The sequence below is a fragment of the Excalfactoria chinensis genome, chromosome 20 (genome assembly GCF_039878825.1).
Source record: "Excalfactoria chinensis isolate bCotChi1 chromosome 20, bCotChi1.hap2, whole genome shotgun sequence".
In the NCBI taxonomy this organism is placed as follows: domain Eukaryota; kingdom Metazoa; phylum Chordata; class Aves; order Galliformes; family Phasianidae; genus Excalfactoria; species Excalfactoria chinensis.
In genome coordinates this window covers 1077082-1096875 of record NC_092844.1, presented here as the reverse complement: position 1 = coordinate 1096875, position 19794 = coordinate 1077082, and the positions used below count along the sequence as shown (strand labels likewise).

General features: G+C 43.5%; 1 protein-coding gene across 1 annotated transcript; it reads right to left on the bottom strand.

Moving 5' to 3' along the window:
* Nucleotides 1-4632: 4632 nt before the first annotated feature.
* Nucleotides 4633-17823, bottom strand: LACTBL1 (lactamase beta like 1). Its single transcript, XM_072354569.1, has 7 exons — nt 17779-17823; nt 14684-14828; nt 12329-12438; nt 10684-10841; nt 9114-9361; nt 7986-8091; nt 4633-5611 (listed from the first exon to the last, which is right to left on the bottom strand). The coding sequence occupies exons 1-7, from the start codon at nt 17821-17823 to the stop codon at nt 4633-4635; spliced, it is 1791 nt and encodes a 596-aa protein (XP_072210670.1).
* Nucleotides 17824-19794: the final 1971 nt, after the last annotated feature.

Genomic DNA, 19794 nt, shown 5'->3' with positions numbered 1-19794 from the left:
ATGTATAACCTTTTCTGTTTTGTATGGTGATAGACAACAGTTTGGAAACCAGGAGGATTCTTAGAAACTTTCAGGCTTGTTCTAAAGAACAAAGATGGGATGGGATCCTGTGACTGAATTCAAATTTACAGCTGCACAAAAGCAAAACAACTCAATGCACTTCATGGGTCTTCACTGCTTGAACATTGGAGGATGTACCCAAATAGCGTAGAGCCTCATTCATGGCAGTGAAAAGCACCTTGAGGACCACTTTGATTGCACCCACAGATTAATAGTGATCACACAGTGGATTTCCATCTTTACTTTTGCTGTGCACCATGGAATTTCTTTAGTGCATTCACTCCTTATTGGAGTAGCAGAGTGTTTGCAAGCCTGCAGCTTTTACTGGAAATATCTGTGCACAATCCCAGTTGTGCTGCACTGCAGGGATTAATGGGGACAGCACTCAGATCCAGCTCTCTGCATAACGATTTGCGTCACCTATCACCCTGCTTGGAAGCTCTGGTAATTCCCAGAGAGAAATCTGAATCCACACATGGTCTGAAGCAAATATAATACTCAAAAAGAGAACTTCGTGATATAATTCCCCTCCTTTTCCACAGTTCCCAGCCCTGTAAGTTGAAATTCATTGACGCTGTGCATCAGAATCCCCGTGATACTGAGCCTGTGGAGTGGAATAGCGGTCTCTCAGTAGGCTGGGATTTCACACATTTATTTTATGTGTTACCCAAAAAATGAAGCTGTGAGTCACAGTAGTGATGATTCATTCCATAACCAGGCTCCGTAAAGCTCTTGCTCAGTAGTGGAGATTCGGCTACAGTTTTAGTTTCATCTTCATGGGGCTACACAAGGCACACATTTGCACAGCACTGGGACATCCATCTAGGGCTATTAACCTTAATTTGGGGGTTATTAGTAATGTGAGGAACAAGTATCATGCAGGTGCTTGACTGTTCTGTATAAAAGAAAGTCAGAAAAGTTATTTTTCCTTGGGAGAATGCCCATAGATCACTGGGGAGCTCATCACTTTAAGCATCAGTTTTAGAGCTGAGACAGGGTGGGTCACTGCACATGTTGAAGAATGCATTAGAATCATAGAATCATTAAGGTTGGAAAAGACCCAAAGGAAAGGGTAGATGTAGCACTTAGGGATGTGGTTTAGTGGGTGGTATGTTTGGTGGTATGTGGATAGTTGAACTGGATGACCTTAGAGGTTTTTTCCAACCTCAACACACCTCCATCACATCCCTCAGTACCACATCAACAGTTTCTCTATAATCCTTGGGGATACACACCTACACAGCAGAGGAGCCCTTCTTTGTGGCCTCTAGCCAGAAGATAGTTGATAATCAAGTACTCTTTGCATACTTTTCCTCCTTCACTGACCTTGAGTTTTATGGCTGGAGTTTATGGAGTTGACGCACGATAATGTTCTGACAAAGATTTCCTAGCATTATCTTTCTCTCTTAAGCACATGTCAGATCTCTTTGACAGAGATAAAGTCTTCAGGACGTATATTTACATCTATTTATGTGATCTTCCAGATTTACATCCACATGCAAAATATTTTCTTAAATGATTCTTACTGCATTATCTCACACTGGAAGAAAAAATGGACTTGTATGGAAGTTGAGTCTTAGCAGACATATAAGCAAAAGAGCCCTCATGATAAAACCAGATCCTGTGATTTCTTTGGGGTTGCAAGGGGAAAGCACACAGATCTTTCTCTGTTCTCCTCTTCCTCACTTCTCCCCAATAGGATCTTGAACCTGACCATGAAATAGGGACCCATAGGGATCTGGGAGTAGGAAGGGCAAGATGTTCTGAAATAGGATGATTCATGCACAAAATTGCTTTATTTACTGTCAGCCACATTGCCAGAAATCCAAACTATAGAAATTACTTTGTCAGCAATTCAGGATTAGTCATAAATCTGTTATATTGCACAGGAATCTTGTATTTTTACTGCTCTTTTGTTCTGTTTTAATTAGGAAATTAAGGTCTTTTTTTTCCTTTTTTTTTTTTTTTTAATCAACATTTATCCTGTATCCAAATGGGTAGAAAAACCAACAGTCATGAACCAGAAATAGAGCCTTAGATACAATCAAAATAGTTTTTTGTTGTACTTGGTGTAAAATTCATCTAATATAAATTACTATTGCAGATCCCCTCCTGCAAACGCCTGAGTGGCATTTCAAGAACACAACGTGAAAAATAAAGAGAAAAGGATGTGGAAAAAGATACTGAAAAAGCACAAATGTGTCTATCAGGGAAGAAGCTGCAGCTTTTTGATCCAGTCTGCACTGATGACTTTGAATCCCACTGTTAAGACATGAACATAGAATCTTATCATAGAATCACAGAACGGCTCAGGATGGAGGATGGCTCCAACCTCTACCATGGGCTGGTTGCTCCCCATCGACTCAGGGCTCCATTCAGCCTGGCCTTAAGCACCTCCAGGCATGGGGCACACACATGGTAGATGTGTTTCCTTCAATACTGAGAATTGGGCAGATCTAAATTCTCTAATTCTTAATCCCCACGTTGAAATGAACATCCAAGAGTAGGGAAACAGTCGCGAAGAGCTTCCAAGGGCAGGGTGGAAAGGGGCATTTGACTTCAGCTCACTGTTAGATGGACAGTTTGTGAGCTGTTGTGGTTTAACCCAGCAGGCAGCCAAGTATCGCACAGATGTTCCCTCAATCACCCACAGTGGGAGAGAACTGGGATAAAAAAAGATAAAACTCAGGGGTTTAGACAAAGATTGTTTAATAGGACAGAAAACAAGGGGAAAATAATTATAATAATGATGATAAAAGAATATACAAAACAAGTGACGCACAATACAATTACGTCTATGAGGCTGTTTCAAAAGCGAGTCTCATTGTCGGACTCCATTCCTCCTGGGGTGCCATGTCACCATAAGACTTGCTTGCCAAGACCCAGGACAGTGCTTTAGGAAGTGCTGTGGGATGTGGGATATGTTTCCAGCAACCCAGTGGTTGCTTCCCCCACTGTAAGCACATGGCACTTGCCTTGGTGGGTTTGTGGGAGCGTGATATAATCACTCAGAGGCATTTAATGGTAACTGATGTACAAGTTCCAAAGCAAGAGGAACAGTCTCTTTACATCAGGCACGCCAAGACATAGTTTAGGTATCTTTACAGGAAATACAAAAGCAGTGCATCATGTCTGCATCCTTATCTCTGGGCATAATCTCACATAACTTGCCTACAGCGAGAATTTGCATTGAGTGTATTGTTTCCATAGCCCAGATTAAATACTTAAACATACATGAGGAAACCTATACAGCAGCAACCATGACTGATTGTAAGGCCAGGTTTACGTTATTCCGTATGTTTGCCAAGGAACTGAAAAGAAGACTTTGAGAAGTCTTTGCTTGTGCTGGTATGCCTAACTTTAGCACTTCCTGCAGGATTTCCATGCTGTACAGCCATGACCACACTTTGCTGTTAGGGTGCTTAAATTAAGGTTGTCTTGCTCTGACTCTCTGCTTATTTTCTTTTCAGGCTCCAATTACAACACTCTCTTGGCTTGGAGGTGTATTGCAGGACCCAATCTCAATTGGGTTCTCAATTCTCAATCAGTGGTAGGTAGTTGCCCTGTCTTGCTCGCATGGTGTCCGACTCCATCGCTGTCACAGTGATATGATATCAGCTACTACTGATAACTGGCTATTAATATACACTATCTATCCTGATTGCCTTGACATGGAGCGGTCACAAGAAGGGAGAAGAGAATGAATTTGTTGCTTTGCAGACTTCTTAGAGGTGCGTCTATCCCAAATGGGCGCCTGTCCTATTCCCCAGGGGAATGCATTTTCAGTTCCCATCCTCACTCAGGTGCACAAACACAACAGGTATTTATCTACACACATACTGTGTCCCAAATACTCACACCCATTTCCACATGTTCCTGAACTTAAATACCACACTCACACGCTTAAATATCACTCTCAAATATCACGCTCACACTCCGTACTGAGATAGTAACAAACTTGATTCCACCTGGAATGTTCAAGTATGTGTTTGTATGACCCTGCTCACAGAAAAACCATATTGCTTCTGGCTCTCCACAGTTTACTTGATGTGAACCTGGAAAGAAATGGAATCCCACTTCCCAGGTATGACAAGCAGAGCCTGGTATCATGTTGGTGCCATTTTTTGAGCAAACCCAGTGAAAAAAATCTTGGTCCTGGGAGGTGGGCTCATCAACAGCCCTGAAAGAGACACAGGAATTTCCCAGCCCTTTGATGGTACCAGTCAATCACCACAAGGGTCATGATACAGGCATTTTAATTGTGAAGACATAAAACCTGTTTGTTTGTTTGTTTGTTTGTTTTTATGGCATCCAAACACTATTCATCTACCTCATTTCTACCTGTTTTTTCTGTAGGCATCCTCATTGCTAGCCAATCTGCCATGCTGTGACAGGGACGGCAAGCCATTGCAGTCATTTCAGAAGTGAGACACGATGTATTTGTTGGAAATAATAGTCATTTGCTATATTTCCCATTTAAATGGTGTCCAAAAAGCCACATAGAAGGAGAGTCTGGAAAGATGCAGATTTGGAGTCACCTCTCAGGAATAGTCAGAAAAGGAGAGGGGACATTTAGCTATAGAATACAGGTTTACGAAGTACACGCACCACGTTGTACGTGTTCAACCCTGGTGCATCAAAGCCAGGAGACAAACCCTTGCGATCAAATGGATAAAAATTAAAGAGCTGCCCATTCTGGGTCTCCAGTGAGATGGAGGCAGAGCCCAGATGCAGAACACATGGGAACTCCTTGTCAAAAACAACTTGGAAGACACGATCTTCCAGATGGTGGAGCTTGATTGTCCGGTATTTCTCAGGGATCAGCTCTTCAGCATGAGGCCCAAACTGCTGCATGACCAGCACCCCACCACGTCCAACTTTGATCTCATAGAAAGTCAGGTTGGAATAGGTATAATAGCCAACAAAAGGGACTGGACTTGGGGGAGGAGTCAATGTTTTCTCTGCTTCTCTGAACGCAGTCTCCATGGCGGTAATGAGATACTCATATGTCTGGGTCACAAGATCTCCACCCTGAGGCCTGGGCCCAGCCATCAGTACAATGAAGCTCAGGCGGAGCTTGGGGATCAGTGAGAAAGTAGCTGAATAGCCATCAAGGTCTCCATCCTTCCTAATGACATCATATCCCAATTGCTCGTTAATCTCCCAGGGTGTGCCGGTCTTGTTGGCAAAGTATTCAGAGGAGCACTTAAACAGAGGTGTCAGCATTGTCTTCACTGTGTCAGGCTCTAAGAGACGACGGTGATAGGTGCCTAAAAAGACCATTGCCAGCTTGGCAAGGTCAGCAGCTGTAGAGTACATCTGTCCAGAAGGTCTGTACCAGCCGAGGTCATAGAGAGGGGCTGGCTGCTGGCTGCTATAGAAACCCACCGCCATCTGGGAGCGGATAGGTGGTGTGATGTCAAAGCCAGTGTCTTCCATGCCCAAGCGGTCTAGGATGTTCTCTGAGATCCATCGCTGGTATTGTCCATCAGCTGCATGGTCAGCAAGCACGTGTGCCATCAGTGAGAAGGCCAAATTGCTGTAGTGGCATCTGGAAAGAAAGAAATACAGAATCATAGAATCATTGGAGTTGGAAGGGACCCTAGAAGGTCATGTAGGCCTGCATCAGCCTCACTTTAGTGACACAGCGTGGATATGATTTTGCAAGAAACAACGGCTAGGTGTCTCTCCTCTGGGGAAAGATGCTAACTTTATCAGATCACGTGCTAAAGGGAGAGCAGTGATGAGGCTGTGATAAAGTGTTCATGCCTTGATTTCTTCTTCATTCAAGAGACAGCCATTTCTTTTGTGCACATCAGCCGAGCTGTTTAACTTCTATATATATACAGAAAGAAGGCCAAAGACAGAAAACTTTTAGTGAAAACTTATATTTGCATATTCTGACTTATTGTTCATCATTTCTCACCAAAAGAATGCGTTCATTCTTTTCAAGAGCAGAGTCAAGAGGTACAGGTGCTTACTTTAAAGGTCTCAGAATCCCAGATGAGTCTCTGGAGATTTAACGTGGTGCAATAACTTCAGGACCTAAGCTATCTTAAGACGGTAAAAGCACTTAAAAAGCACTCAGAAGTCTCAAAAGCAGAATCCAGTAATGCTGAGTGATTAAAGACATCAAAGTGTAAGCCTTTAATATCCATAAAGGGCACTGAGTCTTTGCACTTGAATTAAGTTTAATGACATAAAGACATGAACGGGTAATTTTCTTTCAAACGCTTTCTCAAAAATCATGTTTTTAACATATCTGATATTTCTTGCACCGTGTGAAAGCACACATCTTACCACGGCCTACTGAGGTCATAAATTTGGTACCATTTTAACCAATTCCAGCAAATTTCTCATGACCTATAATTTGCCTCAGGAATAAATCCACGTTGGACTAGAAATTTATGTCTGAAATTGACTGAAGTTCACCTTTCCAAGAAAAATATATTATAGTAGAATCACAGAAAATGCTGAAATTAAAGGGACTCACAAGAATCACTGACTCCAACTGCTGGCTCCACACAGGGCCACCCAAAACCCAAACTCTATGTCTGATAGTGCTGTCCAAGCCCTCTCATTTGACAAGATCCCTCTTCCCTTGAAGCAGTGAGCAGTTCCTCCTCATTTAGAATCATCCACAAACTTTCGTAGTCTGCATTTGAGTTTTGCATCCAGATCATTTATAAAGGCATTAAAGAGAACTGGCCCCAAAATGGAGCCCAAGGGAAACCTCCTGTAGTGACTGACTGCCAGCCTGATGTAAACTCATTTACTATAACCCTTTGAACCCGACCCATAAGCCAGTGTTCTAAGATTACATACTTCATGTCATCATGAGTCCTCAGGCGCTCCAAGCAAATTATTTAAGAATATAATTTAAAAAAATCTGAAACTTTTTGAAGAATTTTTCCCAGTTAGTCTAGATCTTTTCCCTCACTCACTGTCCAGTGGATCTTGTTGGAGCTTGATGATCCTTGAGGTCTGTTCCAACCCAGGCCATTCTATGATTCTATGACTGATGACTGTTCATCTTTTTTAGTGTTTGATTGCAGTTCAAGTAACAGACACTACACACATTAACACACTACACAAATTGCAGCAAGTATCTGATTTAGGGGCATGCAGATTTCTACAGACATTGAGTAAATTTCAGTAGGGCTTTTTGACAGGACAAGGGGAATGGCTTTAAACAAGGAGAGATTAGATGTCAGGGGGAAGAGTGGTGAGGTGTTGGCATAGGCTGCTCAGATTGGATGCCCCATCCCTGGAGGTGTTCAAGGCCAGGCTGAATGCCCTGGGCAGACTAGTATAGTGTCTAATGTAGTGGGTGGCTGGCAGTCCTGCCCATGGCAGGGGGCTGGAACTAGGTTGTCTTTGAAGTCCCTTGCAATCCATGACATTCTATGATTCTATGAAAATAAATGATGGTTAAAATTGACCAGGCTAATGTGCCCAATCACTGTTGTAAATCATCAGCTTTGACAGTTGAAGGTTCATTGGACCTAAGTACAACGATTTATTTGCCACATCTAGGCTTCTCACTCAAGCTCTACAGTCAGCCATAAATAAATAAATAAATAAAATAAAATAGGTCCAAGAATAACTCTTTCTAACCTAAGACAGAAATATTTAGAAGCACAGACTCATAGACTGGTTTGAGTTGGAAGGGACCCTTCAAAGTCATCTGTTCCAACTCCCTGCAATGAACAGGGACACCCACGGCTCCATCAGTACACAGAGCCCCTCCAGCCTGACCTTGAATGTCTCAGGGATGGGGCACATAGCACCTCTCTGTGCAAACTGTGCCACTGCCTCACTGCCCTATTTGTAGATGGATGATCTGAAGCTCCCTCTAGGAATAGCAATCTTTTTTCCGTTGGTCATGGACTCAACCCAAAAGCTCTTAAATGAAAATATCTGACCTGGTTCCAGGATCAGCCACCAAGACATCATCCTTCAGGAGAGCCAGAGCTTCTTGTGTGCTGCCCTTCCACAGCAGGCTGGTAGAGCGCAGCCTCCTGGGGAGACCTGTACATGGAAAGACCACTAAGATCATCCAGTCCACCCATAACCACCATGCCCACTAAACCATGTCCCTCAGTGTCACGTGGTGGCTTTCATATCACAGAACCTCCTCCTTCTTATTTTAACAGCCAGGGAATATAACAGGTGACTTCAACATTCATTTGATTCTCAGTTGAGCTTTTGAAATTGGGCTTCTGCAGCATTAGATTGTCAGTGTCCAAGTTGGTTGGTGTGCCCTGATATGCTTCCTACAGGTACTTTTAGGACATATCCTACTATGGGCTGGCTTCAGGTGGTGCTCTGCTCTATACTATTGCAATTTGCCTACAGGTTATTTTAATCAAAGATTCTAATTTGGGTTATTTTATTCTCAACCGGAATAATGCAAAGCGTAATGGGAGTGCTGCAGGAAAATCTCAGTACGGTCTTTTTGGCAGTAAATTCTGGAATCCCCACATTGAGTATTAACAGCTCTATTTCAAAGAGGTTAAAGATCTCCTGAGCTCCTTCTACCACAACATAAGAGTTACACAAGTATGAAAGTAGCAGCAGATTAATAGTCTTCTGCCAGCAAGTACAGAGTTATTAATAGCTCAGGAATCCCAGATCAGGAAGCACGCTGACAGCTATATTTAGGTCCACAATCAAGGTCTATCTATTCAAAGCAAAGAGGTTTGGTGCCACTTTGACCCTCACCTCTACTTCTCAGAAAAATGAGAGCACTCCGGGCTGGAGCACAAAAACAGTTATGCAATTTGAAAGTGGTTTCAGGTCAAGCTACTGTGTTGAAAGACATATATTCACTTTGCATGGGAAAAACAATTCCCCAACCCACACTGCTGCTTGGCCCCTTTCCGAGCAGGTGGACTGGAGAAGACTTTCCATTTATCACTGGGAAGTGCAGAGGTGCAGAACCAATGCTGGTAAATGGCGTCAAGAACAAACTTGCTTATTCCTGGCATCTGATCTGTTCTCTCAGTGGCCTCTTTCAGATGGTAGGCAGAGAGTGAGCAGTGTTGTCTCACCTGAGAGCTGGCTGGCCATTCTGCGCAAGGTAACAGGTGATGGCTTAAGTGGTATCGAACCTTTTTCCACAAATATCAGCCCATCTGCTGTATATCTCTGTTCTGATTCCTTGAACCTTCCCAAAGGGTTTTTAATTGCAAAGTTCTGGGCGTAACGTTCCAAAGGGTCATCCAGGGATGTGACTTTCCCTTCCTCCCACATCTTGTATAGCATAAGGGTGGGAAAGATCTTGGAGACACTGGCAATTCTGTGTAGGAATATAAAAGGTATTGAGGAACCCACGAATCAAAAAGTTAGATGCTCAGTACATGAGAGCACAAAACTGACCCGCTACCTGCAGCTTTGCATACAGTACCTCTGGTTAACTCAGGACAGAATGGCTGACATGAAGGAAAGTAACCTGGGTTAATACCTGTAGCTCTGGCCCTCATGGACTGTTACACAGTGTTCAGTATCCAGCACTGGGTAATGGGCCTTTCAAATGTGTTTTTACAAAAAAAAAAAAGTATCTTAAATGATGTCCAAATGATTAAAAGCAACCCCAATAGTGCAGCTGGCTACAGAACTTTGTTCACTTAGTATTTATAAGATGACATCTTTTGTTAATCATCCCTTACTGAACATCACAACAAACTGCAAGTCGTTTAATGGAATTTTAAGACTCAAACGCCACAAAGTTCTGCATTTCATATTCAGATTTGGTATTTAGGTGGCTTCCAAACAGTTACATTTGGAGAGGGTCCTCTATGCAGGTGTGGTATGGCAAAAGGGGCAGGGGGTGGTAAGTTAGTCACAGCTGCTGAAACTTTTCAGGACTGTTTACTTGTCATGGGTTAACCATGACATTACTCTAAGGATAACATTTGATAGCAATGCAGAGCACGTGTTTCATGTACAGCACAGTTATTAATCACTGAAAATAGGTCCTTAAGAAAGCAAATACTTCTTGTTTTCTTTTTGTTACGGTTTTTACCACACACTAAGAGCTTTATTCTGTCTTCATCTAAAACACAATAGCCCATATGGCCTTGGCTTTGTAAGTATGTACTTTATACATTCAGAATATAGTCTTCCAAAACACTATTGTTGTTTTTTATATATACATATATATATATATGGCAATGTGTCCTTACTGTTCACAAAATAAGTGCTAGCTCTCAGTGTTCAGATTTATGCCCCAGACCTCCTCAAAGAACAGAGACTTTCCTATGTGAGGAGCAGAAGCTTTTGTAGGTCCTTCAGGATGTTCACAATAACTCCACTTAAAGTCAGATCCAACTAAAACCAAACCAGACCGACAGAAACAAACAACAACAACAATTAAAAGAGAGGAAAAAAAGGGAAGCAATTCAGTGAGTTACAAGCATATAATTCAGTGACTAGTGATAGCATTGTCTCTCAAAGGTTCAGTGTGACCCAGAAGTTCCTTCAGAATACATTGGGCCCAGGACAAGAGAAGTCATGGCTTGTAACAGTGGTTCTGTTGACTAAGATGTGACTTTCCCTTCCTTCCCCTTATGTGTAACCGTTCTCCTTTTAGCCCTCGTGCCTTCAGTACATCTGTCTCACCTGTAAATAGTGTACTCATTGGGCACCACTGAGAAGGGATCTGAAGCATTCTTCTTTCCAAAGTTGCCCGTCCAGAGCACAGTGTCATTGTAAATAACGATGGCAGACATGGCGGGGAGACCAGAGATATGCATCTTTTGGCGCAGCATCAAGTCTACCTGGAGATTGATAGGACATGGTGAATTACCAAATCAGGAGCCTTGTAATGCATATAACGTGCAAAAGGCAGTACTAGATGCAGTCCTGTTTAAACTGTACTCACAGAAACAGTACTGAATACATTGAGAGCTGTGATTTCTCTTCCCTTCCTGTTCTTCTAGGTTTGTATAGACCCAATTAGCCAGTGTGGTCCCCCCACATGCAGAATGTATTGCTTTTTTTTTGACTTTTTCAAAGCCATACCTATGTTGGATATTAGGTAAAAGTTATCCTCAGAAAGAGTGGTGAGGCATTGGAAGGGGCTGCCCAGAGAAGTGGTGGAATCCCCAACCTTGGAGGTGCTGATGAAACATGGAGATGCGGCACTGAGGGATGTGGTTAGTGGGCATGGTGAGGGTGGGCTGAGGTTGGATTTGGTGATCTTAGTGGTCTTTTCCAACCTTAATGATTCCATGACTTCATCATTACACAAGTTACCTTTTGCATAATTAAGACTAAAGAAATGGCCTTCCAACATGAGTGTTTGAGACAAGAATGGCAGAGCCAAGTAATGCCCTCAGAATCTCCTCTCTGGATGAGTGGGCAAGGTGGCCAGATAGCCAACAATGGAAATAACCACCTTGCTCCAAGCCCTCATATACCACCGTGGATATGGTAGCCAAGTAAAGTATCACACACCCACTTGAGCTGCAGATGTAGGCAGAAAAGCTAGAACATCCCAGGGAAGGTTTGGAGCTCAGACAGGCTTCAGTGCTGAGATCAGTTCCAAACACTATTCTGAGGTTACCCTCCAACATGACACTGAACATCAGCACTGAGAATAGGGCTTGTTGCCCTTCCTTCCTTGGTTTTCAAAGCAACGTTTGCACTAATAAATGTACAGCCCTAGTTCCAATGGGAGTGCTGGGCATTTCCCATATATCGTCTATCAGGAGGTGGATGCTGAGAGACAGAACCAAGGATCTCATGTTCCATTAAGAAAAGATCTCAGCTAAGGTGAGATCTTTAATGTGAGTTCAAGTCTCCACAGACCTAGGCAGAACCAGAGAGCATCTGAAGATAGTCTTTAGGTGATAGTGCCTAAGACCCCTTTCAATACCTGTGTCTCTCTATGTGTTCAGGTTCTCTGTGCTTTATATCATTTTTGAAGTAGGGATCTGCATCTCCACAAGTAAGCTAGAATAGGATAATACTCAAATAAAAGCAAAAATAGTGATCACAGCTGTGAGACCGCTTCTGTATTATGATTTCTTGAGCAAGGACTCTGCAGCTTAGAAAAAAGAGACAAAGGAAAGTTTGTATTATATAATTGAGGTGCATAAAATCCAGGGTGTCTGGTCAGAATGTGGCTCAACTGTACATTCAGATGATCTCCACCTCCTCCGTCCCCTATGTTCTTGCTCTAAGATGCTTAGGGTCAAAATGCTTATTGGTTCCTTCAGAACAGCAGTCATGAACTACATCTCCCCATTCCCCTCTCACAGACCTTCTCCAATGCATCCTTCAAAATGGGGATTGGGTGGTCCAGTGGTACTGGTTCAGGGTAGCGTGGGCACATCTGCACAGATTCTGATCTTACTTTCATCACAGATGGGTCTGGAAAACATTTCAAAGACAATATACGTGACTTGAAAAGATATGCTGATGAATTTTAACCTCATCCAGCAGTCAGCACTAGCTTTATTTATTGTATCATCCAAAGCTGAAGGACACTTCAGCATAGGGAGAGAATCTTGAATTGTTTCTGTCTCAGATAATATAGGACTTGCAGGGAGCACTGTGCTCTGCTATTGTCCATTCCAATGTGATACAGCAGATGGGACAAATAGAAGCTGCAACAGAATCATAAATTCATTAAGTTTGGAAAAGACCTCTAAGATCATCCAGTCCAACTGTCCTCCAATCACCAGTATTGTCCACCAATAGGCTCCAACTGACTCTGCAAGCTGGAATAAGAGACTAAGAGGCTGGGACTACAGAAGACTATGGAGCGTGCTTGTCATGGATGTAGACCTGGTAAAAGTGCACTGCCAATGTATCAGGGAAGATCTGTGTTTGGCTTCAAGAGCAAAGCAGTCCCGTGGATATTGTAACCTCAGAAAATGGGCATAGAAGTGAATTGTGAGTGCCACCAGAAATCTAACACTTTAACAATGGTTGACAGAATACATATATTGCTGTTGTGGTTTTATGACTGTTGTAAACCATTGACAATTGCACAAACAAGTTTATCAGCTGTCCTCTGAATTGGCAATATCCTGCATATTCCAGAGATATGTCTTAAATTTGGAGGGCAAGTGAAGATTCAGTGTGAAACGGTAACCCTTCTACTTGGAGTCAGTGCTTTCCCAGTTGATCCCAAGGTGCTCAGAAACATAGCTCCTTTGCTCGGTAAGCTCTTCATGCTTCTCTGAGCATGAAGCATTAGAAATACAGATGAGAAGATGAATAGCAGTACAGAAGCTTCGAGCTGATTGGGAATGGATGTACAAGAGCCTACAGGCAGCCTCAGATATCCTGCTAAAAAAAAAGTATGTCTGAAATCATTCTATACATTATTGGTCTATGAAGTGTATCTGTCACCCTCATTGTGGATTTCATGCCACCTTTGGGCTACTTAAAACTCTGATCCAGCTACACTGTGTATATTACATCTTTGCACATACAGTGCCTTGAGTCTGCCTGCTGTGTTTACAATAATTCAACAAAAGAGAATTCCAGTGTGATCTGGAAACTCATGCCAGTTCAAAGATCTAAAGATTACAGGAATTGGAAAGGAAGCAAACCCATACAGAATGTGAAATAAGATGGCTTTTCCCTTGATATACCAAATAATCTATGTTAAAGATGGGCCAGAATGAGAACCTGGAGAATTACATGCCTGTCAGTTTGACTTTGGTGCTGGGGAATGTTATGGAACAGATCATCTTGAGTGCCATCATGCAGCACATACAGGACAAACAGGTAATCAGTACATTTGCCAGGGGTTTATGAAAGTTATGTCCCACTTGACCAACTTGATCTCCTTCTATGAGAAAGTGACCTGCTGGGTGGATGAGTGAAAGGCTATGGATGTTCTCTACCAAGATTTTAAGTAAATATTTTGTCAGTTTCTCACAGCTTTCTATTGGAGAAACCGGCTGTTCGTGGCTTGGATGGGTATACACCTCACTGGGTGAAGAACTGGCTGGATGGCTGGGCCCAAAGAGTTGTGGTGAATAAAGTTATCCCAGAGAAAAGACGGCTCAAGGGAGACATTATTGCTCTTTATTACTACTTCAAAGAATGTTGTAGTGAGGTGGGGGTGGTCAGTCTCTCCTCCCAAACAAGAAGTGACATAAACAGACCTGTTTCCTTAAAACAGACTTAAGTTGTGCTGGGTAGGTTTATATTGAATATCAGGAAAAAACTCTTTACTGAAAGGGTTGTGCAGCATTGGAACATGTTGCCCAGTGAAGTAGTTGAGTCACCATTCCCAAGGGCATTTAAGAGATGTGTTGCTAAGGGGCTTGGTTTAGTGGTAGACTTGGCAGTGCTGGGTTAGCGGTTGGACTTGATGATCTTAGAGGATTTTTCCAACATAAATGATTCTGAGATTCTATGAAAGCCAGAAGTATTGGCAAATCCATCAGGAACTGAAGATGTTCCTCCCCACCTCAATTTTCTTTCATGTGTGAGCTCCTCTGGACACTGGAAGAATTAAACAGTATCTCCTCAACCCAATTTTCTGTGTTCTTGCACCAGCTAATGTGGTAAATTTGAGTGCAGTCTTCTCAATGGAGAAAGATGTTCACAAGGGGAGAAAGACATTTATTGATCAGGCTTAAAGCTGTCTACTCACTGGGCTCCACCCTGGGGAGGCTGTACTGCCACAGGAAGCAGCCTGTCATAGCAACAGATAGCAGGAAGAAGAAGATGACCAACACATGAATCCACTTCACTTCCATAACAGAGAGCTTGAGGAGGCCTCGACTGCTGGATGCTTGCTGAAAGCACAGAAGATATGATCTCAGAGGGGTAAAAGACAGGGAAAAACAGTCTTGCATGGATAATGCATAGGTGAAAAGGGCACATGCAGACAATACGGCTGCTGGAGGGACATGGACTAAATCCAGTACACTTGTGACCCAGCTGGCCATAGGCACTGCAATAATCAGTACCAGAGATGGTTTCTTGACTTTCACTGCAAGACATACTCTCCTCACCTTGTTGGTCTTATTGGTTCTCATGGAAATGCATCACTCACACACTGAGAGCTTGCCTTTTGCCCTTCCTGGAGATGAATCTCACTACGCAAGCTGAAAGGATTCTTTTATAGCTCTCATGTCATCCCTTCTCAACCACCACAACTTATTCCTGGATATATTTTCCAACCCCAGAGTCCAGCATCTGTTCATGGCAGCCACCAGTTTGAGCAGATCCAGCTTTTCTAAATGCAAGATGGAACTTTTCACCATGTAATGCCCTTCTGCTTTGCACCTGCAAGTCTCATTATATCATATACCATCTGCAAGCTTGACATTTAAAGAGGCCATGCGTCAGAAAACCAGCTAATGTTTTGGGTTGATGCAGATCTCTCAACACTGGAGGCCATCCAGGTTGGTAATACAACTATACAAATGTTATACAGAAATAAGGAACAGATGACAAATGATTTGGGCCATAAGCTCGAGCTCTGCTCTTTCACTGACTGTAAGAAGTAAACAGAGTGCTTCAGAAAGTTTGGCAATTAATGTTCTATAACATACAGCCTGCAGTTTGCATCCAGTATGGTCTACACTACGAAGCTGTTTCAGGTTGTCTGGACACAGCTGTAGTATAGATGGACTAAAATAATCCCTATAGATTTCCACATGGCCTTTTTCCTTTCTTCCCCCCCTTTTTGGATTAAAGGATAGTTTAGAAGATGACTTGAGCTAGAAGAGACCTTTAAAGCCCATCTTATTCCAACCCCTTGCCATGGGCTGGTTGCTCCCCACCAGATCAGGTTTCCCAGGGCTCCATCTACGCTGGCCTTGAGCACCTCCAGGAATGCAAGAACTGCAGCCAACTAAGCCTTCTCACAAGTTAACCTGCACAGCCCCTTCCATACTTGCACACAGCTTTTTGGCTCTCCAATGATTCATTTGGGGCATCTCATCCCTGCTGAAACTCTGGGTTGCAATTCTGAGTTGCAAATCTGATGCCCCTTAGTCACATAGTTTTCTGAAGGTGAAACATGCTCCAGATTGTTCCATAACATCATTAAGACTTCAACGATGCCTTCAGACACAGCTATCTGCAGATCCATTCTGAAGCCTGAACCTAATGCAGCAAACATGCTGCCCATATTCTGTTCCTTATTTCTGTATAACATTTGTATAGTTGTATTACCAACCTGGATGGCCTCCAGTGTTGAAAGATCTGCATCAACCCATATTAGACTAAATCCCATGTTCCTAGAGATGGGAATGCCTTTGTGGCACCTTTTATTTATATACAAACAATCTCCTATAGTGCCTTAGTAGGCACTGAGGAAAAGCCCATATATTGAGTTCTCTTTAATCATCCCCACAATGGCAGGCTTCAGTTTATATTGACAGACATTTCTTAGAGCTATAATGAGATTACTGAATCATAGAACAGTTTAGGTTGGAGGCTTACAGCCTGTCCAGATCCAACCCCCTGCTATGGGCTGGTTGCCCCCTGCCCCAATCAGGCTGCCCTGGGCCCCATTCAACCTGGCCTTGCAGTAAGGAGTGGTACGAGGCCCTCTTTGCCTTCTTGAATTCATCTCCATCATAATAATGTGACAACCATCAAGCCATCAGTTTCTCTGACCACTTTCCTTGATTCACTGAGAAGCTGATTCCTGCATCTCTAAGAACTCAGTGAAAGAACAAGATTTTCTGATATATACATTGGACACATCTCACAAACCTCAAACTCCCCAGACCACTGAGGGCTGTTTTTGCATCTCACATCACTGAATAACCTACATTGCTAGTAGCACACACACAGCAAGGCCAGGTAAAGGGGGGCTACCAAGCACTTAGGCACATAGGAATGAATGCAAACACACATGGGAACAAGTGCACACAGCTTCTGCATGCTACGTCTTCTCACTGAGCTCATGGTGGAGGGGAAGGAGTGGGATTTTCACGCAGACACCAAGGTACACCATTCTGCCCTCTCCCCATGCTCATCCAATCCCAGCACATACCATCACCAGAAGCTGTCTCAGTCCCAGAGGACATTGTCAGGCATCTCAGTGTGTGCGTGCCATAACAAATCCAGGCTGTCTGACCTCAGCCCCAGTAAGGGTGGAGCAGAGTTCCTTGCCATGCTCCTAAATGTAGCTGTTTGTCACAGGAAGGTGCTTCTCAGTTACTCCAGCCGAATGGTCTTTCCTCTCTAATAGTTCTGCTCCAAGTTTCCCTGTCCATTTTACCCATGCAGGCCCTCCAGAAAGTGCTGCTGATCTCCCCTGGGCAAGGAGATTAAGTGACAGGGACAGAATGGAATTTTCTCTCAGGAAAGTGCCTGAGAGACTGAATGTTAATTCTCCCTAATGCTTCTCTGCCACGTGTGTGAATCACAGCTGAAAGCATGAGGGCTTCACGAACTATTTATAGCAGCTTCATCTCCTTCTGACATCTGAACAGGAGGCGATTAACTCATGAGATGGGCAGCCCCTGTGTGCCTCCAGCCAGCCATCCTTGGACAGGTTTGGGAGGGGGAGGTGAGGGCTGTTTGCAGGAAGGGGAGGTGGGGAAGCTTAAAGCATGCTCTGTGCTTAATCCTGCACAGCCTTCTGGAGTTCCCCTGCACTGATAGCCAAGAGTCATTCCCAGCTAACAGGATCGCTATATATGGATGTGGCTGGTGTTTTCCTCCCTGGTAGCTGCTGGAGGCTGTGAAGGAAAGGGAGAGGTTTTGATTTGAATGAAGCCTTACCCGGAGCTGTAACCCCTCCATGGCTGCTGAGAATTCTCTTCTCATCCCTTGTGCTGTCTGTCTCCATAAACAAAAGACTCACAAAAGCCTCTGATAAAGGAAAAAAATAATTAAACAAAATTACACTAGTGCAGGAAATTAATACATATATATACAGAGAGAGAGAGAGAGCAGGGACCAGGAGGGAAGTCAAGACAGAGACAGCTCTTGTTCTAACACAGAGTAACAAAGCTCAGACCAGCAGGGATGGACTGGTTATGTATAGGGAAAGAAACCAATGTCCCAATGTCTAGCCCACAGTAATGCCTTCCCTCCCTTTAGTTCCCATTTGGCAGGACCATGTATTCAAAGCAAGAGCTGGACTCAAGCTCTGGGACTTGTCAGTGCCCACAAGCACCCTCATCCCACCTCCTGAATGTAAGGGATTCATAGAATCACAGATCATTAAGGTTGGAAAAGATCACTGAGATCAACTTGAGCTTCCCCTGGCACAACTTGAGGCCATCACCTCTCAACATGTATCTGTTACCTGGGAGAAGCAGCCAACACTCACTTCACCACAACCTCATTTCAGGAACATTAGAGAGCCATGAGGTCTCCACTGAGCATTCTATAAGGGGAGCTCTGAAACCTTCAGGACTGACCCATTCCATCATGCCTGCTCAATAGGGTCCTTGCAGTGATCTACATTCTCAGCCTTGCTCTGTCTATGTATCCAGTTCATAAAGACTTGAAGCCCCTTATTAGTCTTGGGAATCAGATACAGTCAAGAAGCACTATCACGGATAATTGGAAGAGCTGAGATAGTTGCATGGGAGGAAAACTCCCATTTGCATTCCTAACCATCTACAGCAAAAAACAAACCCATAGTGAGAGCTCTTACCAGCCTTGTTGCTGCCTTCCAGGTTCCAGTGCTGATGAATTTGGGACTGTCCTGGAATTGCAGATGTTAAGAACATCTGAAGCACTAATCCCAACAATCAGCCTCTCTGAGCACAGATTATTTATTGGCCGTGCTTCACCCCTCCTCAAGCAATGCAGCATCTGTCCAGAGCTGCAGCCAAAAGGGAGTATTATTGGTGATTTCAGGGCTCACACAGCACAGCAGAGTGCAAAACTGGGCTGGATAGGTGAGATGGAGGGGTGAGGAGAAGCAGTTACACTCTGTAAGCAATGCACTGCCATTATCATGTAAAAGTGCATTATAAATGCTCTCGGAAGAGGAAAGAATAGCCATGCTCCATTTATGCACCAAATCCATGTTGGAAATAACCTCACATGTCCTGGCATCCTGTTGTTTTCTTCAGATATTTATAGAGGAAGATATTCACTTCATTATCATTGCTTCAAGAGGAGTTGGGTGCAATGATCCTTAAGGGTCTCTTCCAACTTGGGATATTCTATGATGCATTGCAGTATCTCTGGTAGTTGCCCAGGCTCTTGATGGTGCCCAAAATATTCAGGTAGAACCTATATAGAACCTATAGAGCTCTGTGCCTGTGGCCCAGAATTTTGCCCAAGTTTCCTGATGCAGAAATATTTCCTAAGTTAAGTTTGTCTTTCAAGCTTTTTCAGTCCCTACCAGTAACTGGGTGGCCCACCACTGGCTGAGACAAGGATCTCTCCTTCAAGAAAGATTAGAAGGAGGTAGAATGGAAATAACCAAAGTTTGTACCTACTCTGTCCATGCTGAAAGTCCTGTCTTTCAGATTTGCCCTCAGTCCATCTAACCACTGGACCTCTAAGCTGTGAAAGACTGTATGCAGTAGCAACATGTTCCTTGAGTATGATTTTCATTTCCCACCTCAAAAACCTTCTCGGTTACCTCATCCTCTTCTCACCAGTCTCACCCTCTGCAATACTTCTGAATCGTCCATTTTCTGGCTTTTAAGAGCAATCTCTGCCACTCATCGAGCATCCTTCTGACCCAGAGAACAGCAGCTAGAATGGCAAAGAGCAATTTTCCTTCCTGCAGCCTCTCAAATGTACGCTGCACGTAACTGATGGCACACAGAA